Source organism: Xenopus laevis, chromosome 3L, assembly GCF_017654675.1.
Source record: "Xenopus laevis strain J_2021 chromosome 3L, Xenopus_laevis_v10.1, whole genome shotgun sequence".
NCBI lineage: Eukaryota > Metazoa > Chordata > Amphibia > Anura > Pipidae > Xenopus > Xenopus laevis.
Genome location: NC_054375.1, coordinates 158,971,164 through 158,994,645, shown reverse-complemented (window position 1 = coordinate 158,994,645; position 23,482 = coordinate 158,971,164). Strand labels below are relative to the sequence as shown.

Genomic DNA, 23,482 nt, shown 5'->3' with positions numbered 1-23,482 from the left:
CAACAGGACAAATAGTGACTGATACAAGTCTCACACTGAATTAGCCATACAGTATAAACACAAGAAGCTATGAGATATCACAATGGGACTGAGCCTACTAATATTATTAATAATAAAACAATAAATCTCCACATTTCTGCACTTTCTATCAGACAGGTGTGAATTCCCAGTACATGAACCCAGTGGGTTACCAGGGTTTCTGCCTCAGGTCCTTCTCTGCGCTTTTGACTTTAAGTGTTGGAGCAGGGGCGCATCATATTGTGGGGAGCATCATATTGTGGGGCGCATCATATTGTGGGGAGCATCATATTGTGGGGCGCATCATATTGTGGGGAGCATCATATTGTGGGGCGCATCATATTGTGGGGAGCATCATATTGTGGGGCGCATCATATTGTGGGGAGCATCATATTGTGGGGCGCATCATATTGTGGGGAGCATCATATTGTGGGGCGCATCATATTGTGGGGCGCATCATATTGTGGGGAGCATCATATTGTGGGGCGCATCATATTGTGGGGAGCATCATATTGTGGGGAGCATCATATTGTGGGGCGCATCATATTGTGGGGAGCACCATATTGTGGGGAGCATCATATTGTGGGGAGCACTATTGTACTCTCAGTGTCTAATGTCTATGTTATAAAACAGAAATGTGTCTCTTAAAGTTGCTAGAGGCGGCTCATTACTACTCCTGCTACTATTGGCCGCTCCATGTCACCTGAGGTTGTCAAGTTGCCCTATTGTAGGAGTGGCCCTGCATGGAGCTGCACACAAACACACACTTGTGATATGATACACATCTGTGACCAGTGCAAACGTTGGCTCATTTATGTCAACACAAGTGTAAGTGTGAGAAGCCAAGCCCTGACTGTATTGACTATACACACACACAGTTGTATACAGACATAGTGCCAGCTCCAGTGTGCTAGAATTGTGAGTGGAGTGTGTCATATATATGTGTGTGACATTGTGTTACTGCCTCCCTCCCTGTCAGCACCATGGACAGAGCTCACTGAACCTCTATTCTAACTGCCAACTCTGTATCACCCTTCCAACTGCCACTCACCTGCCATATCCCCCCCCACTGACTGTCGATTACCTGCCATATCCCCCCAGTGCCACTCACCTGCCGTATTTCCTCACTACTGTTAACCCACCATATATTCCCAGTGGCAAGAACCTGCCATATGAGAGCTGATGTGACTACCAGCACAAGCAGGTCTGTTGGCCCCACTGACAGAGGACACACAAAGGCCTGATGTCAGTAGCCCCCAGTCTGTAGCCCCTGCATTGCTCTATTACTGCTGTACCCCATCTCTGCATTGCTCTTTTACTGCTGTACCCCCATCTCTGCATTGCTCTATTGGTGCTGTACCCCCAGCTCTGACACAATCATCCCACATACAGTATTGCTCTCAGTCGGTGCTTATATATATATATATATATATATATATATATATATATATATATATATATATATATATATATATATATATATATATAGTAGCCCAGTGTATATACACACACACATACAGTAAGAACACACACAGGTAGATGAAATCAATAATAAATAGCAGTGAATATATCAGTAGCTATAATGTGTGTGTGTATCATTGAGACTGTGTGTATAGATCAGTAATGTATGAGAGTCAGTATAGGCACAATAATATATCTGTTTATTCAGCTCCCTTTGTTCTTGCTTATAAGGATTTCTTGTGTATATAGTCAGTATATTATATATATATATATATATATATATATAGCCTGTATAATGCATATATTAGTGTGTCAGTGTGAGTGAGTGTGACAATGTGGTTGTTCAGTGTATGTGAGTGTGAGTCGGTGGGTGGGTGGGTGAGGGGAGCGATTACCTTGGTGGTGACAATACACAGACAGTCCATGGCCCCGGTGCTGTAAGTGTCGCTGCTGCAGCTCCTTCTCCTCCTCCTCCTCCTCCCCGGGGCCCGGCCGCCTCACTCTCTCCGCTCTCGGTGACACTGGGGGACTGGGAGGGAAGAGGTGCTGCAGCTGCTGGAGGGAGAGATGCGGGGAAGGAGCGGGAGGGAGGGGAGGAGACGCACGGAGCCCACGCGATACTCTCACTGCTGCTGCTTCTTCTCTTCCACTCGCTCTTACTCACCCGCAGCCTCAGTCTCAGCCGCACAGTCGCACAGTCGCACCGATGGGAGAGGAGGGACAGGTACATGGGGGGCTACAGACTGTGCAGATCAGGAGTGAGGGGTCGGGCCCAATGTACTGGGGCAGGGGGGATAGAAGTGACTGGGGGTTGGGGACCTGGGGGCAGTGACAGGGAGAACTCGGCCAAATGGGAGAACAAATTAGGGGTTGGGGCAATTAAGTATATTAGACTGAATGAGTCACAGACTGGTGAGAGTCACAGAGAAAATGAGACAGTCACAGACAGAGATGGTGATAGAGGGAGTGGGAGTGGGTGAGACAGTGACAGAGGGAGTGGGTGAGACAGTGATAGAGGGAGTGGGTTAGACAGTGACAGGGAGTGGGAGTGGGTGAGACAGTGACAGGGAGTGGATGAGACAGTGATAGTGGGAGTGGGTGAGACAGTGACAGAAGGAGTGGGAGTGGGTGAGACAGTGACAGAGGGAGTGGGTGAGACAGTGATAGAGGGAGTGGGTTAGACAGTGACAAAAGGAGTGGGAGTGGGTGAGACAGTGAGAGAGGGAGTGGGTGAGACAGTGACTGGGTGAGACAGTGATAGAGGGAGTGGGTGAGACAGTGACAGGGAGTGGATGAGACAGTGATAGTGGGAGTGGGTGAGACAGTGATAGAGGGAGTGGGTGAGACAGTGACTGGGAGTGGGTGAGACAGTGATAGAGGGAGTGGGTGAGACAGTGACAGAGGGAGTGGGTGAGACAGTGACAGGGAGTGGGTGAGACAGTGACAGGGAGTGGGTGAGACAGTGACAGGGAGTGGGTGAGACAGTGACAGGGAGTGGGTGAGACAGTGATAGTGGGAGTGGGTGAGACAGTGACAGAGGGAGTGGGTGAGACTGTGATAGAGGGAGTGGGTTAGACAGTGACAGAAGGAGTGGGAGTGGGTGAGACAGTGACAGGGAGTGGGTGGGACTGTGATAGAGGGAGTGGGTGAGACAGTGACAGGGAGTGGGAGTGGGTGAGACAGTGACAGGGAGTGGGTGAGACAGTGACAGGGAGTGGGTGAGACAGTGACAGGGAGTGGGTGAGACAGTGACAGGGAGTGGGTGGAACTGGAGAGGAACAGGGCAGAATTGACAGCTGGCACTGCCCTAGGCACCCACATACCACCCTCTCAAACCTGATTGGCTCATGCACAGGACAGTCTTTATGCTGATTGGAACAAAGTGTTACCCCTCAGCTCAGCCGCAAGTGTCAGTGTTGTGGGACTGGGGGAAATGTTTTTTTTCTTAACAGGCACCCCGTGATATTGCCACCCACCCAAAGCAGGACCCCTCGCTTGCCCTTACACAGTTACACAGTTACACAGTTACATAGTAAAATTGGGTTGAAAAAAGACAAAGTCCATCAAGTCCAACCCCTCCAAATGATTTCTCAGTGATATAATCCCAATGTTATTAATAGGGAATAAAGATAAATATATAGGAAGGCCAGTGATCCCAATGTTATTAATAGGGAATAAAGATAAATATATAGGAAGGCCAGTGATCCCAATGTTATTAATAGGGAATAAAGATAAATATATAGGAAGGTCAGTGATCCCAATGTTATTAATAGGGAATAAAGATAAATATATAGGAAGGTCAGTGATCCCAATGTTATTAATAGGGAATAAAGATAAATATATAGGAAGGTCAGTGATCCCAATGTTATTAATAGGGAATAAAGATAAATATATAGGAAGGTCAGTGATCCCAATGTTATTAATAGGGAATAAAGATAAATATATAGGAAGGTCAGTGATCCCAATGTTATTAATAGGGAATAAAGATATATATATAGGAAGGTCAGTGATCCCAATGTTATTAATAGGGAATAAAGATAAATATATAGGAAGGTCAGTGATATGATCCAAATGTTATTAATAGGGAATAAAGATAAATATATAGGAAGGTCAGTGATCCCAATGTTATTAATAGGGAATAAAGATAAATATATAGGAAGGTCAGTGATCTCAATGTTATTAATAGGGAATAAAGATAAATATATAGGAAGGTCAGTGATCCCAATGTTATTAATAGGGAATAAAGATAAATATATAGGAAGGTCAGTGATTCCCAATGTTATTAATAGGGAATAAAGATAAATATATAGGAAGGTCAGTGATCCCAATGTTATTAATAGGGAATAAAGATAAATATATAGGAAGGTCAGTGATCCCAATGTTATTAATAGGGAATAAAGATAAATATATAGGAAGGTCAGTGATCCCAATGTTATTAATAGGGAATAAAGATATATATATAGGAAGGTCAGTGATCCCAATGTTATTAATAGGGAATAAAGATAAATATATAGGAAGGTCAGTGATATGATCCCAATGTTATTAATAGGGAATAAAGATAAATATATAGGAAGGTCAGTGATGATCCCAATGTTATTAATAGGGAATAAAGATAAATATATAGGAAGGTCAGTGATATGATCCCAATGTTATTAATAGGGAATAAAGATAAATATATAGAAGGTCAGTGATCCCAATGTTATTAATAGGGAATAAAGATAAATATATAGGAAGGTCAGTGATATGATCCCAATGTTATTAATAGGGAATAAAGATAAATATATAGGAAGGTCAGTGATCCAATGTTATTAATAGGGAATAAAGATAATTATATGAAGGTCAGTGATCCCAATGTTATTAATAGGGAATAAAGATAAATATATAGGAAGGTCAGTGATCCCAATGTTATTAATAGGGAATAAAGATAAATAATATAGGAAGGTCAGTGATCTCAATGTTATTAATAGGGAATAAAGATAAATATATAGGAAGGTCAGTGATCCCAATGTTATTAATAGGGAATAAAGATAAATATATAGGAAGGTCAGTGATCCCAATGTTATTAATAGGGAATAAAGATAAATATATAGGAAGGTCAGTGATCCCAATGTTATTAATAGGGAATAAAGATAAATATATAGGAAGGCCGGTATTTTTTTCCAGAAAAGGTGACAACCCTACACATAAACCAGTCACTTTTATTCCCATATTGACCCCCAACTCATCCAGCTTAGGCCCCTCCACCCACAGTGTAGAATGATCCCCTGCAATTGCCCCACTAGAGGTATTTCCCATGAGACCATGAACCGGGTTGTACCAAAAACTATAGCCCCCCCCCTTACCTTATATCTGGGCTTCCGCCTCACAGGAACCACAGGGGGACAGCTCAGCATCAGCTCATAGTATTCCTGTATATCTGGAGGAGAAACAAGAGGGGGCTCACAATTACCCCCGATCTTAACACTCACCCACCCCCTCCATTTGTTCATGTTTTATGTGTGGACTGCCCCAACCAGAGTAGCACTGTGTGTAGTTTCTTTACACCTCTCCCCATGCACCCCACTTTCTCTTACACCTCTCCCCATGCACCCCACTCTCTTACACCTCTCCCCATGTACCCCACTCTCTTACCCCTCTCCCCATGCACCCCACTCTCTTACCCCTCTCCCCATGCACCCCACTCTCTTACCCCTCTCCCCATGTACCCCACTCTCTTACCCCTCTCCCCATGTACCCCACTCTTACACCTCTCCCCATGTACCCCACTCTCTTACACCTCTCCCCATGCACCCCACTCTCTTACACCTCTCCCCATGTACCCCACTCTTTTACCCCTCTCCCCATGCACCCCACTCTCTTACACCTCACTCTCTTACACCTCTCCCCATGCACCTCACTCTCTTACCCCTCTCCCCATGTACCCCACTCTTACACCTCTCCCCATGCACCCCACTCTCTTACACCTCTCCCCATGCACCCCACTCTCTTACACTTATCCCCATGCACCCCACTCTCTTACACCTCTCCCCATGCACCCCACTCTCTTACCCAGTAAAGCCTGAAACAAGTTGCTCTGAAAGACATTGATGAGAGTCTCGGTTCTGCCATAGAGATTGGACTCGTGGCTGAGAATGGGCTCCATGAGCTGCAGCAAAGTCACTGTATCTGCCGGGGGAAATAATCACATACTGAAGCAGCACCAGAATTGTTCCCTAAATACCTTTATAGGGATCCCAAAATACAGCAACAGATAAGTACTACTATAGTTTATATAAACAAGCTGCTGTGTAGCCATGGGGGCAGCCATTCAAGCACAGGATACACAGTAGATAACAGATAAGTACTACTATAGTTTATATAAACAAGCTGCTGTGTAGCCATGGGGGCAGCCATTCAAGCACAGGATACACAGTAGATAACAGATAAGTACTACTATAGTTTATATAAACAAGCTGCTGTGTAGCCATGGGGGCAGCCATTCAAACACAGGATACACAGTAGATAACAGATAAGTACTACTATAGTTTTATATAAACAAGCTGCTGTGTAGCCATGGGGGCAGCCATTCAAGCACAGGATACACAGTAGATAACAGATAAGTACTACTATAGTTTATATAAACAAGCTACTGTGTAGCCATGGGGGCAGCCATTCAAGCACAGGATACACAGTAGATAACAGATAAGTACTACTATAGTTTATATAAATAAGCTGCTGTGTAGCCACGGGGGCAGCCATTCAAGCACAGGATACACAGTAGATAACAGATAAGTACTACTATAGTTTATATAAACAAGCTGCTGTGTAGCCATGGGGGCAGCCATTCAAGCACAGTGTACACAGTAGATAACAGATAAGTACTACTATAGTTTATATAAACAAGCTGCTGTGTAGCCATGGGGGCAGCCATTCAAGCACAGGATACACAGTAGATAACAGATAAGTACTACTATAGTTTATATAAACAAGCTGCTGTGTAGCCATGGGGGCAGCCATTCAAGCACAGGATACACAGTAGATAACAGATAACTACTACTATAGTTTATATAAACAAGCTGCTGTGTAGCCATGGGGGCAGCCATTCAAGCACAGGATACACAGTAGATAACAGACAAGTACTACTATAGTTTATATAAACAAGCTGCTGTGTAGCCATGGGGGCAGCCATTCAAGCACAGGATACACAGTAGATAACAGATAAGTACTACTATAGTTTATATAAACAAGCTGCTGTGTAGCCATGGGGGCAGCCATTCAAGCACAGGATACACAGTAGATAACAGACAAGTACTACTATAGTTTATATAAACAAGCTGCTGTGTAGCCATGGGGGCAGCCATTCAAGCACAGGATACACAGTAGATAACAGACAAGTACTACTATAGTTTATATAAACAAGCTGCTGTGTAGCCATGGGGCAGCCATTCAAGAACAGGATACACAGTAGATAACAGATAAATACTACTATAGTTTATATAGATCCCCAGATATACACCAACACCCGATATATAAACTGTATAATATCCCTCCCGCAGTAACATCCCCGGCATACATGACTCTGTGTTCCTTCCTTCTACCGATTCCCTTGTGGGGTTCCCCTCTATAAGGAGATCAGTGAGACACCCAGTCCTGCCCTCGGGGTACTTTTGGACTATAAGGGGTTTGGGGTCTGACACGCAGAGGCTGGGGTGGGAGAAGGAGGGTGCAGGGAAGTACCTTGTTTTTTGCCGGACATTGCTTCTCTTGCTGTAATCTCTTAATCCCCCAGGAACATGTGGGCCCCTAATAGCATTAGCCGGGATTGTGGCCCAGTGGCCTTCTGGGTACTGTGGTCCAACTCCCATCACCCTGGGAGACTACAACTCAGATGGAAGGTGGGAAGTGAGTGTTACAGCAGGAAGGGGCTTCTATTCTGTAAGGCATAGGGTGGGTCTATATAATATGCAGGGGTGGATTTTCTGCCCTGGGCTGGGGTATTAATTGGGTGATTGATTCAGTCTTTATACTTGCCTATATTTGCCTGCTCCCCACTATTTCTACCCAATCTTAGCGCCCCCTACAGAGTAAGGGCAGGAGCCTTCTTGGGAAGGATTCTCAGGGGGATTCTGGGAGTTGCAGGAGGGCCACAGACCCAGTTATAGTATTCGGCTGAATCTTTCGCAAAGGATTCTGGGGTTCGGCCGAATCCAAAATAGTGCATTAGGCACATCCCTAATATTAATACACAATACTATAATATTCGCCTACTCATACTGGGCCCCAGGGCCCGTCCCAGTTGTATGTGAATCATGGCTCCAGCTGGAGCGTAAGGTAAAGGGGATGTGAGGGCCACAGGGAGGGCCACAGCAGACGGGAGTTAATAGAACATCACTGAGTGGCATCATGAGCTAGTTGCCCACGTGCATTTATAATAATGATAATGTATAGTCACACGTCTCATTACGTACGAATATTATATATTACACGTTTATATTATAGGACTACAACTCCCAGCATGCTCCTTTGGCCAGACATCTTCTTAATATCAGAATAAAGGATCATATTTACCTACACGGGGGCCCTATATAGCGCCAGGAAGCCTAATACCCAATGTCAGCCTTGGGTACACAGTATGGGGGTTATTTACTAAAATCCGAATTTATCTCATATTTTATTAAAAAAAAACACAATCATACTCCCAGGCTGACTTGACCTTATTTATTAAGAAAATAACCCAAATTAATCGGATTGCTGAAAAATTGCACAAAAACGAGCGAAAACCCGAATCGCTAGAATTTTTCTATCTTTTGTCCCGGATTGCTCAAATTTTTCGAGTTTTGCCCGAACCTGAAAAAGTTGAATTTTTGGGCTAAACCCAGCGCAGACCAGAATAACTTCAAATTGAGATAAGTGCCTCTCCCACTGACTGATACACAACCTCGACAGGTCTGAGATGGCGGGGTATAAAAAATTTGAGTTTTCTTTTTCCAAAAAAAGCCCGACCAGATAAATTCAAGGTTTAGTAAATAACTCCCTAATAGCTTCAGTTTCTTATCAACATGGGCACTACCTGTGAGCACACAAACGCCACTGATAAAGGCCCTGGATTTTACACGTGATCCCTGGCGTGTGGTCGGACACGTTTCACATGACAGCGAGCAATATGCCAGTTGCTGCAACTCCCTGCACCCTATGCCTAAGTGCCGCTATGGGGTGACCAGTTGCACTGATGGGGGAGTAGGTAGGCATGGGGGCGGGAGTAGGTAGGTATGGGGGCGGGTCACCTCCCTGCCTTTGGATGACATCACACAGGGGCATGGGGACAGTGAGTAGTTGTAGGCGTGGCTAAACACAATTAGACACGCCCACATCTCTATCCCCACCTAATGGGATCCAAGAATACATCAGTAGGGGGTCCAATTAAGCTACTGATAAAATATAGAGTAAATGACATTTCCACTGTACAAACCAACACTCTTAATAAAGTACCAGAGGCCTCACACTATGACTCCAGGAGCAGCAGCAATTCTCTGTCAGACAGACAGCACTGCCCCATATCTGCCAGTCACTAGGGAATCAGAATGGGACAACACAATGGCACCCAAAATTGCCCGGCTTCTGGCAGCACAGACCTGATTGGTCAAATAAATAACTAGCAGGTATCTCATCCAATTCCTCTTTCTGATTGGAGGAGCTGTGTCCCTTAAAATACACTCATATAATGGGGCACTGGTATAATGATACACAGCTCCTCCCCCACTGATACACAGCCCCTCCCTCACCGACACAAGCCCCTCCCCACTGCAGTGTGGCTCCATAGAGAGTTACCATATAGGGGACTGTTTGGGCCTCTTTGTACTTGGAATGGCAGGGTCTAGTGTAACTGCAGACACCGCTAGTGGCTCCTCCCACACACACAGGCTCATTCAGTAGGAGAGGTTTCCCTCAGACTCGAGTCTCTCCCGCCCATTTATTAGTCGGTACCAGAGGGACAGTATAAGTGTCACACTGAGTGTAATTATAGGCGTGGGACTGTCACACTGCGCATGCCCGGGACACACACAGACCATTACAGTAACAGCGCACCATTAGCACTAAGGGATCGGGTTGCTGAAGAATGGACACGCCCCTGGGTCACATGAGCAGATGATAGTGCGCGCGCAACCCTAGACACCTTGGATCACTTGTTATGAAAGACCGGCTTCTACACTCGCCCCGCCCATAAACCGGCTCCTTCCGTCTGTAGCAGCACTACATTTCCCACAATCCGCGAGAGGCTACTGGTCACGTGGGTCAGCCAGCAGTCACCTTGTGACGGAATCAAGATGAGAGCCTGCAGTAAACTCCTCAGTGTCCCCTGCTGGGGGTGAGTCTATGGGAGTGTGAGTGACAGCCTGTGAGTGCGAGTAGTAGCCTGGGAGTGAGTGTCAGTAGTAGCCTGGGAGTGAGCGTGAGTAGTAACCTGGGAGTGAGCGTGTGTAGTAGCCTGGGAGTGAGTGTGTGTAATAGCCTGGGGGGAGTGTGAGTACGAGCCTGGGAGTGAGTGTGAGTAGTAGCCTGGGGTGAGTGTGAGTGAATGCTGTACAGAATGAGTGCGAGTAGTAGCCTGGGAGTGAGCGTGAGTAGTAGCCTGGGGGTGAGTGTGAGTGAATGCTGTACAGAGTGAGTGCAAGTAGTAGCCTGGGGGTGAGCGTGAGTAGTAGCCTGGGAGTGATCGCGAGTAGTAGTCTGGGAGTGAGCGCAAGTAGTAGCCTGGGGGTGAGTGTGAGTGAATGCTGTACAGAGTGAGTGTGAGAGATTAATTGTACATTATTATTTGTGCCAATACAGGAGGCGCCTCCCTCTCAGACTCTACTCACAGGCCGCTCAGGTACCAACTCCCACAATCTCCTTCTCTGTCTCTAACTGGGGGGCATCTTGCTGTACATGGGGGGTGCCGGCTATTGACTGGTTGGGGGGTGGCTGGGTGCTTTCCATGAAGGGGGGGGCATTTAATGTTGTGGTTATGGGGGGATTGCTTTACTTTTGGGGTAACCTTGATTTATTTTCCCAGACGGTTGTGGGTAAGGATGGGGTGTCTACAGCCGAGGCCTCCCCCCGAGTGCAACAGAAAGCGGCAGCAGCTCAGGTAACCCTTTCCTCCCCGGTCTGCTATAAGCAAATGTAGCGAATAAACAATGCTGCCAACTCCCTGCAACTCCCTGCAACTTGTACAGAGTCAGCATCTCTTACCGATCACTACTGGGGCGGGTCATCTTTACATGCAGAAAGGGCAGGACATTGTATAATTCCTTATATAGAGGGAGGGGACAGGGCAGAGGTTAATGGGAGTTGTAGAGAGGACAGGGACATGGCTGAGGATTATGGGAGTTATTTTAGAGGGGCCAGAGTAGAGGATTATGGGAGGCATAGGTGGGACAGGGGAGAGGATTATGGGAGTTTTTTATTGGGGACAGAGTATTTTAGGATGTATAGAGGGGTAAGGGACGGCAGAGGGTTATGGAAGGTGTCGAGAGGAGAGGGACAGGACATTATGTTAATATAGAGGGGACAAGGCAAAGGATTGTGGGAGTCACAGAAGGAGGGGGAAGCAGAGAATATAGGATACAGACCAGGTACATGGGATGTAAATGGGATACAAGTTGGGTAAAGAATGCACAAACAAGGGGGTGGTGGGAGCACACAAAGGCAAAGTAAAACATACAAGTACAATGGAAGGGCAACTGATCTGGCCACATTAGCTCCAAGCATACAAAAGAGAGGGGTGACATCCCTGCTCCCCAGTTTTATAAGCAACACAGTGTCCGTGCAAGCCCTTGTACTATCAAATAAATTATCAGCTGTTAAAGTACTCACAAGGTGAGCAAATACATGGGCAGGTGGAGCCCATGTGATTCATGGATGGGAGGGGCATGCTGACTGATACCTGGACAGGTGGAGTATATTGCATGGGGTAGAGTGGGCAGGGCATGAGGTCGAGTTGGTGGGGCATGAGGTAAAATGGGTGGGGCAGGCTGGATTGTCCCACATCTGGTTCTGATTAATTTCTTTTCCACTTTGTGTTTTTTGCCTCTTGTGCCCCTCCCAACTCTACTAGCCCTGCCCCTTGTGCCTCTCACCCCGCCCCTTGCGCTCTCCTTGCTCACTCTCCGCTCTCTCCCCATGCAGGAATCTCGCTCCTTTGCCGCCGGCATGTTCTCTGGGCAGATCCACTCCGAGCAGGTTTTCCCTTATCCATCAGGTTAGAGTGGGGGAGTGTGAGGGGGGTGAATGGGAATTGAACCTCGGGGTGATGCTCGTAATCACTGTCCCTCTCTTGCCTCTTTTATGTTTTTGTCTCCCCCAGTTCTGAGTGAGGATCAGTCCCAGTTTCTGTCGGAGCTGGTGGGCCCTGTGTCCCGCTTTTTTGAGGTGAGAAAAGAATGGGTGAGGTGGGACAGGTGGGCATGGTATTGTGGGGTGCTCAGAGTCGAGGGGTGCAGGTAGGTGGGGTTTATGGGAGGGGTAGAAGCCAATAGAATACACTGACGGGGGGATTCCTGGAGCTGAATTACTGATGTTCTTGTTCCCTTCACTCTCTCCCCAGGAGGTTAATGACCCTGCTCTGAATGACTCGCTGCATCGGGTAGAGGAGAAGACCCTCGATGGCTTGAAGGAGATGGGGGCATTTGGGCTGCAAGTTCCCACTGAGCTTGGAGGGCTGGGGCTGAATAATACTCAGGTGAGTGGCGTGAGTACTTGAGTAACACTCACACACAGGGCTATACAGCTTGTTCTGCAGCTGGAGTGTGTTCCGGATCTGATTGTTCATGGGAAGCCAAAGAGTCAGAAGTCTGTGAGTAACTTCTCGTGCTATGGCTTACGCTGGTTCTGATCCGTTACCTCTTCTCCATATGCGGCTAATTTAAGAAGTGGGCCCAGAGGAGACACAATACCCTACAGTTCCTCACTCCATCATGGGTAATGGGCATGATAAGCTCTTTGCCCCGGCATATAGAACTTTATAAGCCATCTGACTAATGCTCCTGGGATACCACACTGCCACAAAGCAACCCAGGTCATTATTATTATCAAAGCCTGTGCTTGACCCAAAAATCGTGTTTGCTCCCATGATGTTCTGCCCTGGCACTGTGCCAAATCCAGGACAAAGGGATACCCACGTATTGAGTAAGGCAATGGGCATCTTGTGCCGCCCCCAGACACCCATTTTTCCCATTGCTCTTTATTCTCTTTAATCTTTCTTATTCCTCTCTCCTCCGCCTCCTCTGTCAGTCCTCCCCATGAGTTACCCCAGAGAGAATAAAATGGTGATCTATATTAATTGTCCCTTTCTGGAGGAGACTTGGCCTCACCTGCCTTCTCCTAACTACTTATCGATCTTGTACTGCTCCACTTCCATCATTGGGGCTCATTTATAAACACTGGGCAAATATGCCCAGTGCAGTAACCCATGGCAACCAATCATTTTACGACAGAACATTCCTTCTACTGCTGGCTGGCAACATGTTATTGATGGCTACTAGTGAATCTCTTGGCCAGTGCGAGTGGCTTAACCTCACCTGATGTGGGGGTCCCATAATAACCCCACCTGTTGTTTGTCCCCTGTCAGTATGCCCGGCTGGTGGAGATCGTGGGGATGCACGACATGGGTGTTGGCATTACACTGGGTGCTCATCAATCTATTGGATTCAAAGGCATCCTTCTGTTTGGTACTGCAGAGCAGAAGGCTAAATACCTGCCCCGGCTAGCCTCAGGTGAGGGGCAAGAGAATGGGTGTGGGGTGACAAGAAATGGGGTGGGATAATGTGGGACATGATCTCATCTCCCATCTTTTGTTCCCATCAGGAGAGACTATTGCTGCTTTTTGCCTGACGGAGCCTACAAGCGGGTCAGACGCTGCTTCTATCAGAACCACGGCACGCAAGAGTCCCTGTGGGAAATATTATACCCTATCGGGGGGTAAGATCTGGATCAGGTGAGATTGGCTGATGGCTCACTGTAATCCGCTTTATGGAAGCCCCTCCATTTAGGGGAATCAAGCGCATACAGATAATGGGGTGTTGCACATTCCTAATAAGTTGTAAAGGCTCCTCCCCTTTTGCCTTTCAGTAATGGCGGCATCGCCGACGTCTTCACTGTTTTTGCAAAGACTCCCGTCCAAGACCCCAACACGGGGGAAATCCGAGACAAGATCACGGCCTTCATTGTGGAAAGAGGAGAGGGGGTCACACAGTGAGTGTTTGGGGGTGCAAGGTAGTCTAGGGGACATGATGTTACAATTCCCAGGAAATGGTCACTTTCTTTTATTTACCCTTGGATCTCTTCCCACCCCTGCCAACCAGCGGCCCTCCAGAAAAGAAACTGGGTATCCGCGCCAGCAACACGGCCGCACTTTTCTTCGATGAAGTCCGTGTCCCAGCAGAGAATGTGTTGGGTGGGGAGGGAAACGGCTTCAAGGTCGCTATGAACATCCTCAACAATGGACGCTTCGGCATGGCGGCTGCTCTCTCTGGCACTATGAAGGGAATGATCCAGCGAGCGGTGAGTGCGGCATGCATGCGTGTGTGTGGAAAAGGGAGAGGTTATATGGAACAATAGGCGGTGTTATAAGCGGTATAGAGATGAGAAGTTAGGGCTCATGTGACAGAGAAGATTGTGATTGGTCCTTTTTCATTCTCTGCCTCCAGGTGGAACATGCCACCAGTCGCACCCAGTTTGGCAGTAAACTCCATCAGTTTGGGATGATCCAGGAGAAGTTGGCACGCATGTCTGTCCTTCAGTACGTCACAGAGGTAAGTGAGCCTGGGGCAGTTCCTTACACATTGTGTGGAACCTTAAAGGAAAATTATACCCCCCATCAATGTAGCTCTCTATAAAAAGATATTGCATAAAACAGCTCATATGTAAAACCTGCTTCATGTAAATAAACCATAAACATAACTATTTACTTTTCTAGTAGTATGTGCCATTGGGTAATCATAAATAGGAAACTGCCATTTTAAAATATAAGGGCCGCTCCCTGGGGTGATATGATTCACTGTGCAGACAAACATACCAACAAACCATACTTGTTAGGTCACATGAGCCAATTAACAGACAGAGTTGTGTCTTTTGCTTCAACACTTCTTCCTGGTACAGTTAGAGCTGCAGTATTTCTGGTCAGGTGATCTCTTCCTGTTACAGTTAGAGCTGCAGTATTTCTGGTCAGGTGATCTCTTCCTGTTACAGTTAGAGCTGCAGTATTTCTGGTCAGGTGATCTCTTCCTGTTACAGTTAGAGCTACAGTATTTCTGGTCAGGTGATCTCTTCCTGTTACAGTTAGAGCTGCAGTATTTCTGGTCAGGTGATCTCTTCCTGTTACAGTTAGAGCTGCGGTATTTCTGGTCAGGTGATCTCTTCCTGTTACAGTTAGAGCTGCGGTATTTCTGGTCAGGTGATCTCTTCCTGTTACAGGTAGAGCTGCAGTATTTCTGGTCAGGTGATCTCTTCCTGTTACAGTTAGAGTTGTAGTATTTCTGGTCAGATGATCTCTTTCTGTTACAGTTAGAGCTGTAGTATTTCTGGTCAGGTGATCTGTTCCTGTTAGAGCTGCAGTATTTCTGGTCAGGTGATCTCTTTCTGTTACAGTTAGAGCTGCAGTATTTCTGGTCAGGTGATCTCTGAGGCAGCACACAGACCATCACAAAATGGTGGCTGAAGGCAAGAGATGTAAAAGGCAATATTTACTTAGAGATGTGCCATGCAAGCCCCCCAATATCTCTGCTGTCCCCAGGCTCCAAACTGCAACACTGCCAACCTTCAGCCCAGTGCCACTTCTGTTCTTCCTTAGATAAAGTCTTTTAGTATATGCGGGTAACCTCTGTCTGTCTCTCCCCCAGTCCATGGCCTACATGATCAGTGCCAACATGGATTCCGGCCATAAAGACTTTCAGATAGAAGCCGCCATCAGCAAGATCTTTGGCTCAGTGAGTGTGTGGCTAATGTTGTACCAGATGGGACTTTGTGCACCCTAGTTCTCTCCACACTGACCCTCTCTCGCTCCACACTGACCCTCTCTCTTTCTCTCTGACAGGAGGCTGCTTGGTCGGTGACAGATGAATGTATCCAGATCCTCGGTGGGACAGGCTTCATGACCGTGAGTAATTGCTATTAAAATAAGGATTTTTTGCTTACCGGCACAAACTGTCAGTGCAAACGCTATGGGGTTAAGTATCCACCTCCGGATGCAGGACAGAAGAAAGAAGAAACTTCTTGGCTCCAATCTCCTCATATAAGTCCTTGCCCTCCTGTTCTCCTCAGTTTGCGTTTGTCAGCTCAGTTAGTAGGAAGGATTAAAGAGGAGATATAGAATGGCCCTCCCTGTCAGTGCAGACACTATGGTGTCGTCCTAAAGCTGTCCCCTAAACTATGGAGGGTGCAGAATGAAAAATGTGTAGTCTGAAAAATGTTGAAAAAGTCGAGCGTGAGGTCCAAGTGGCTGTTTTACAAATTGGTTCAGGGGTAGCTGAATTATGCAGAGCCCATGATGTACTCTGGTGGAGTGAGCTCTGACCTTCAATGGTCTGGGTTTCTTACTAAGGTCATGGGCACAATTTATCATCTCCACAAGCCATCTGGCTATTATAAATTTGGAGACCCCTTATTGATGCCGTAAGAATTGACTAAAAAGGCATCTGCCCTCCTATAAGACTTAAATCTGTCTAGGTCTACCTTGTGTATGGCCTTGTCATTGGAAGGTTTCGGGCACAGAGAAGGTAGATTAATCTCCTCATTTATGTGAAATGAGGAGACCACTTTGGGTGTAAATTATGGGATTGTTCTGAAAACTGCCCTATCCTGGTGCAGTATGAGCCAGGGCTCCTTATCGCATAAAGCCACTATGTCCCATACCCGTTTTGCACAAGTAATCGCTAAGAGGAAGGCCATCTTCCAGGTAAGTAACTTAAGGGGACATGGTGTTCCCCATCTGGACACAATCTCTTCGAAGACTTCAACGTGAAGTGCCCACTCTCCTTGATCTATCTGTTGTCGGCTTATGTAATCCGTTTCCCAATTCAGTACTCCCGGTATGAACACTGCCAAAATGGCCGAGACTTGGGATTCTGCCCAGTTGAATATCACTACCACCTTGCTGTGTTGCTGCATGTACCTCCCTGTTTGTTTAGATAGAGTGGAGATGTTGCTCCCCAGCCTGTTAGACGGGCATCTCTGGTCACCACTATCCCCTGGTGTAAGACCCATATCTTGCCCGGGGCCAGGTTGTGAGGTTGAGTCCCCCATTCTTGTTCCATTGGCCTAAAAAATGCTTTTGGAAACCTCTCATGTGAAGTGGCTGCTACCATGTAGCCTAATTTGTTGTGCTGTGTACTTATTCCTCGAAATCTTTTCCGTTGTTCATGATATTGTTTGTAGAATGGAGTCGAAGCACATTCCTAGGAACAAGGTGCGCTGTGTTGTGCTCTTTTTGTGGTTTATGAACCATCTGTGTTGGCGGAGTGTCTTGACACAGACCTGGGTATCCCTCAGACTGCTCGTATAATGTGGATCTGATTAGTAAATCGTCTAGATATGGAGGGAGCCTAATCCCTCTGTGCCTGAGGTGCGCACTGAGATTGCGGAGTACTTTGGTGAATATCCTCGGCGCTGTACAGAGGCCGAACGGAAGGCCTCTGAATTGGTAATGTCTGTCTAGTATTGTAAATATTAAGTACGGTTAGGATTCCTCCCTGATGGGTACGTACAAGTAAGAATCCTGAAGCTCCACCTTTGTCATGTACCATTGTTCTGTCATTAACATTGATACCGATTGAATCGATTCCTCTGCGGAATATCAGCTTGGATACAAATTACCTATTGTATGGTCTGTTTCGGGGTTCTGACCTAGATTTCTTGCCTGATGGTAAAAAGGTGCTCTTGCTTCCCTAACCTCCATTTTATTCTGCTTTAGGTCGGGCCCAAAAAGTGTGTCACCTGTAAATCGAGATTGAGCAATTTGGTCTTGGAAATTGTGTCTCCTGACCAATGGCGTAACCATAGTGTCCTTCTGGCTACTATTGTATCAATACTGGTTTTGGCTGCCAGCCTTTCCGTATCCATGGCTGCATTTGACAAAAGGGCTAATGCCGAGATGAGACTTTGTAGCACCTCCTGTAACGTCTCTGGTGATGCAGGGTTTTTTAGTAACTAATCCTGTGGATGCCACCACCAGTCGGAGGATTGCTGTAGCATGTGTGTACCCCCTTCTGAAAGACACGTCCATCTTTTGATCCATCGGTTCCTTGAAGACCGCTTCCTCTGTTCGTAGTGTGATATTCCTGGATAGTCGACCAACCACTAAGTCTACTTTAGGGGCCTTGTCCCAAACTTGTAGCTGTTCTTCTGGAATAGGATAAGTATTATGGAACCACTGAGTCGGTGGGAGGCGACGGCCTGGTTTTGATCAATCGTTCTCCGTTAGCTGAGATACTAGACTTCCGGGGTTGAACTCACAAGACTCTGCCAACCTTTGAGCTAGCTGTTGTCTCATCCTTGATTTCTAGTGTAGCTAACATCTCACACTGTAGACATTTGTCAGGACCCGCAATTGAGCAGTATTGATGTTCATTGTCTGAGTTATTAGAGGAGATTTCGCTGACAGAGAGTTCTCCTGGTTCTAGATCACTATCTTGATCACTGATTTCTTTTGACTCAGAGGAATTGATCTCTAAACTTAAATGTGCCTTCCGTTTCTTACTATGAATGGGGGGTTGACTGATGGATGATTGAATAGTAGATTTAATCCAGTCAAATAATTCCTCCGAGGTGGTTTTCCTGATGTGGAAGGGTTTTGGTCTTGTGCGTCGTTAATTTGGAGGCTACCCTCTATATTCTGTGATGGAATTGGGTGTGGGGATAGGGTTGGTGCAGAGTCTGGTGGTTCTGTACAGTCCAGGCATATCCCGTGTTCCCCTTTGCGTAAGGTGTGTTTGCAAATCTTGCTCTTTTTGAACTGGCTATGAGATCTCTTCTCGGTTGCCTTTTTAGTTTTAGGTGTCGTAGTAGCATTGGACATGTCTTTTCTAAGGTCCTCTAGTGCCATGTCTGTTTCCATGGTGTGTCATTTTGAAGATTTAATTATAACCCTTTTTATGCCCCTTTATTGCCTGTAGGCAGTTGTACTGTGTAGGGGAAGGTAGCTGCCCAGTATGTTGCAATACTACACCTATATACACATATGCCTTCTAATCTACTCCCGTATACAGTGTAAGGGTCACTATAGATACCTTGGTGTAGCTTTTATTAGACACTGACTGTCTGTGTGCCTGTTTAATTGATCTCTACTCCGGAGCTGGTGAAACTGCGCGCCCGATGAAACAAGATGGCGCCCACGTACTGTGCACACATTGCCTGACGTTTGGCAACAACTTCCCCGAAACCGTAAGTGTTGGCGTTGTGTAAGCGCCATTGCCCTTCACTTGCAGAACCAGAGAGCTGTAAAACTGCTGCGTCCGCTAAAAGACAACAGGAATTATCTCCCAACCCAGCTCCGCAGTCCTGCCGAGTGGTACATGGGCTAGTAAGTTCTCCTGTAGGACTACTTCTTGCACACAATGTGCCACATAAATAATAATCATAGATAACAGAAGAAAATCAAACACACAACAAAAATGTACTGTCCTAACCTACAAGCAGGACAGAAGAAAAAACTGAGGGTACGAGTTTATATCAGGAGGGTGGAGACGAGATTCTTTTTTCTTCTTCTGTCCTGCCTCCGGAGGTGGATACTTAACCCTATGGTGTCTGCACTGACAGGAGGGGCCGTTCTAGAGAAAGCCGTATGTCTGTCACTTGCTATTCTCTGCACTGCTGGTCCTGACTACATGATTCATTGAAACAACGTGACAGTAGTCTGTTTCTGCCAAGACTTCCTACAATGCCTTCCCAGTAGGATTTCTTATTGTCCTATCTCCCCTTTATTCGTTCATCTTGCTGCCCCTCTATGTTGCCCGTTACCCTTCTTTCTTCCCCCAGGATGGAGGCGTCGAGCGGGTTATGCGGGACCTTCGCATTTTCCGTATCTTTGAGGGAACCAATGACATCCTGAGGCTGTTTGTTTCACTTCAAGGGATGCAGGTAACTGAATAAAAGGGGGTGACCTGGCTTCATTCAGTGGAATGGACATTAACCCTTATTTTGCCCCCAATGCAGGGCGCTGGGAAAGAGCTGAAATCTTTGCAGAAAGCAATGAGTGACCCCCTGGGGAACAGTTCCCTGCTGCTCAGAGAGGGGATGAAGAGAGTGCGCAGGTAAGTGATTGGGGTTAGAGAGCGTGCAGGGAGGGAAAGGGGCTAGGGAAGGGTTTTCGGGAAGAACAAAGGAATTGTAGTGATGCAGTTTAGTGGCCATGTTAGTTTAGCCTTATGCACCCTCAGTTACTGGCATTTGGTGGGATGCCTCCTCCTTCTCTTACCCCACTCTCCTCTTACCCCACTCTACCTTCTCTTACCCACCCTCTCTCTTGTTACCCCGCTCTCTCTTCTCTTACCCCGCTCTCTCTTCTTTTACCCCGCTCTCTCTTCTTTTACCCCGCTCTCTCTTCTTTTACCCCGCTCTCTCTTCTTTTACCCCGCTCTCTCTTCTTTTACCCCGCTCTCTTCTTTTACCCCGCTCTCTCTTCTCTTACCCCGCTCTCCCTTCTCTTACCCCAATTTCACTTCTTTAATCCCACTCTCGCTTCTCTTACCCCACTCTCTCTTCTCCCCACAGGAAGGCCGGTCTGAGCACTGGACTCTCATTAAAAGGACAAGTGCACCCGGAGCTACAGAAGAGCGGGGAAATGGTGAGGACATGTGCGGGTGTGGGGGTAACATGTGCTAAGGCTGGTACTGCCCATTGCTTCCCCCAACTGTACTTGGTGCTTTACTGCTATTGCTTTAGTGCCGCAGCCTGTCTGCCCCCCTAGTATTGGGTACCCAACCAGGGGCCCAGACCCCTCACATGAGGCCGTAATCTAGCTCAGTAACCCACACATCCTTGGCCCTTTCCTCTGCACTTTTTGTTTAATACTTCCCCTCTCCTCCCCAACTGCCTCCCTCACGCCCCCATTCTCTTGCCCCTCAGGCTGTTGTGGCACTGGAGGACTTTGGAGGTACCGTGGAGGAGCTGCTGGTGAAATATGGCAAAAGGATTGTGGGTAAGGGGCCCCGTTTTTGGAAGCTCATCTTGTTGTAGTTCTTGGCCACTCCACCGGATCTCGTTGAGACTTTCTCTTCACTGGTCTCCCTGAGCATGCTGGGAGTCTGCGCTGGCCAAAGTGCATGCTGGGAGTCTGAGCTGGCCAAAGTGCATGCTGGGAGTCGGCGCTGGCCAAAGTGCATGCTGGGAGTCGGCGCTGGCCAAAGTGCATGCTGGGAGTCTGCGCTGGCCAAAGTGCATGCTGGGAGTCGGCGCTGGCCAAAGTGCATGCTGGGAGTCGGCGCTGGCCAAAGTGCATGCTGGGAGTCGGCGCTGGCCAAAGTGCATGCTGGGAGTCGGCGCTGGCCAAAGTTCATGCTGGGAGTCGGCGCTGGCCAAAGTGCATGCTGGGAGTCGGCGCTGGCCAAAGTGCATGCTGGGAGTCTGCGCTGGCCAAAGTGCATGCTGGGAGTCTGCGCTGGCCAAAGTGCATGCTGGGAGTCTGCGCTGGCCAAAGTGCATGCTGGGAGTCTGCGCTGGCCAAAGTGCATGCTGGGAGTCTGCGCTGGCCAAAGTGCATGCTGGGAATAACTGACTCTTTATTCCCCCCACACAGATGAGCAGTTTGTGCTGCAGAGAGTTGCAGACTGTGCCATTGATCTCTATGCCATGATAGTGGTGCTGTCCAGGTAAGTCCCTCGGGCTAAGGCCCCACCTACATGTAGCGCTAGTAACTGGATATTCTACTGGTTCTTATCATTTGTTTCTTCACTTCAGAGCCTCCCGCTCGCTCTCCCAGGAACTCCCGGCATCTGCTCATGAGAAGATTCTGTGTGACATCTGGTGCTCTGAGGTCAGTTAGTGCCAGCGCCCCCCCATCCCCTGAGACCCTCCCCCCGAGACTCTCCTTGTAACCTGTTGGCCTTTCTCTCCCATCCCAGGCACAGAGTCGCATCCACAAGAACCTGCAGAGCTTGCGCTCCGGTGGGGACGGAGCCGCCCTATTCCGGAACCTGCGCTCTGTCTCCTCTGCCCTAACAGAGAATGGGGGGGTGGTGACACAACACCCTCTGGGCTTCTAATGACAGGGATCGAACCCGGACATGGGATAAGCCCCGCCTCATGCCACGCCTTACGTTGGTGAGATGGACTGTGTCACAATTCACTGTTGCCTTGTTATTCCCCCACCAACTGTGCCACTCAAGTTACTCAACATATGTGTCTGTCCGTCTGTCTTGCTGCTTCTTGTGCCTTCTGCCCCACACAGTCATTGTAAAGGGGTTTGGGGCAAGGAAAGCCTATAATAAATCTGATACACCACTATATTGTGGCACTTGTGGTGGAAGAAACCATGTATAGCGCCTCCAGCAGGGGAATCCGCACATGGCCTGAAATAAAGTCCCATCTGGTTAAATCTGTTCCCAGTGAATTATTTCAAAGTATGTCAGACTGAATGTAGCATTTCCCTATTCCCTGCAGAATTCCAATGGGATGTCCATGTGTACTCATGAACCCTGTCATGTGCAGATGCATGTGGGGCCCAATGAGGCAGATAGATGGGGCCCTGGCATGAGTATGGGGTTAAGAATAAACCCATTGTAAGAGCGGATCTTGTGTAGCCAGTGGTTGGACACAGACTTGGCGCCCGAGTCATCTGGTGATATTTCAGCAAATAATAATCTCCTGCTTTGTATGTAAGAGTTTCCTTTTGTTGTTGCCCTCAGTCAGGGCTGTGCTTTGGTTATACACAGGTAAGTGCTCACACTGCTCTCTATTTGTACTTCATTGTAATGAGACCAGTGAGAAGTGTTACAGCATAACCTACAGCAGGGGTCCCCAACCTTTTTTTACTCGTGAGCCACATTTAAATGTAAAAAGAGTTGGAGAGCAACACTAGCATGAGAAAGTCCAGCGGGATGTCAAATAAGGCCTTTGATTGGCTGTTTGGTAGCCCCTATATGGACTGACAGCCTACAGGAGAGTCTGTTTGGCAGTACAACTGGTTTTTATACAACCAAAACTTGCCTCTAAGCCAGGAATTCAAAAATAAGCTCCTGCTTTGAGGCCACTGGGAGCAACTTCCAAGGGGTTGGAGAGCAACATGTTGCTCGCGAGCTACTGGTTGGGGACCACTGACCTACAGAAACTCCCTGCAAGAGTTATGGGTAAAGCAGTGACATCTAGTGGTGCTTTGTGGCAATAACATGCAGGCAGTAACACAGTGACATCTAGTGGTGCATCATAGCATTACTCTATGAATACTCACACCTAGTGACCACCATTCCTCCCAGTAGCACCAGTGTCCGGTTATACTGTAACCATGAGATTCAACAAGGAACATGGGGCAACACAAGCTGGGAAGGTGCAAGGC

At 47.4% G+C, this 23,482-nt stretch overlaps 2 protein-coding genes across 2 annotated transcripts in view; one reads left to right on the top strand and one right to left on the bottom strand.

Moving 5' to 3' along the window:
• The window catches only part of LOC108711809 (disks large homolog 4-like), an 80,797-nt gene extending 78,713 nt beyond the window's left edge, over nt 1-2,084 (bottom strand). Inside the window, exon 1 of the mRNA XM_041587404.1 lies at nt 1,875-2,084. Coding sequence (XP_041443338.1) covers nt 1,875-1,904 — 30 coding nt within the window. The 5' untranslated portion in view covers nt 1,905-2,084. The remainder of the gene's footprint in view (nt 1-1,874) is intronic.
• An 8,039-nt stretch (nt 2,085-10,123) lies between these two features.
• On the top strand, nt 10,124-22,525 carry acadvl.L (acyl-CoA dehydrogenase very long chain L homeolog). Its single transcript, XM_018253871.2, has 20 exons — nt 10,124-10,324; nt 10,789-10,828; nt 11,012-11,086; nt 12,127-12,199; nt 12,305-12,369; nt 12,545-12,679; nt 13,568-13,712; nt 13,804-13,933; nt 14,068-14,190; nt 14,301-14,499; nt 14,646-14,750; nt 15,837-15,923; nt 16,031-16,093; nt 19,969-20,070; nt 20,146-20,243; nt 20,704-20,776; nt 21,058-21,130; nt 21,728-21,800; nt 21,889-21,964; nt 22,053-22,525. Exons 1-20 carry the CDS (start codon nt 10,284-10,286, stop codon nt 22,191-22,193), a joined length of 1,917 nt encoding a protein of 638 aa, XP_018109360.1. The 5' UTR covers nt 10,124-10,283; the 3' UTR covers nt 22,194-22,525.
• Nucleotides 22,526-23,482: the final 957 nt, after the last annotated feature.

Bases quoted from the DNA above. Each gene is read 5' to 3' on its own strand.
- acadvl.L (XM_018253871.2), top strand. From the start codon at position 10,284: ATGAGAGCCTGCAGTAAACTCCTCAGTGTCCCCTGCTGGGG. The intron at 10,829-11,011 runs GTACCAACTCCC...TTATTTTCCCAG, and splicing joins TCTACTCACAGGCCGCTCAG to ACGGTTGTGGGTAAGGATGG. The intron at 21,131-21,727 runs GTAAGGGGCCCC...CCCCCCACACAG, and splicing joins ATATGGCAAAAGGATTGTGG to ATGAGCAGTTTGTGCTGCAG.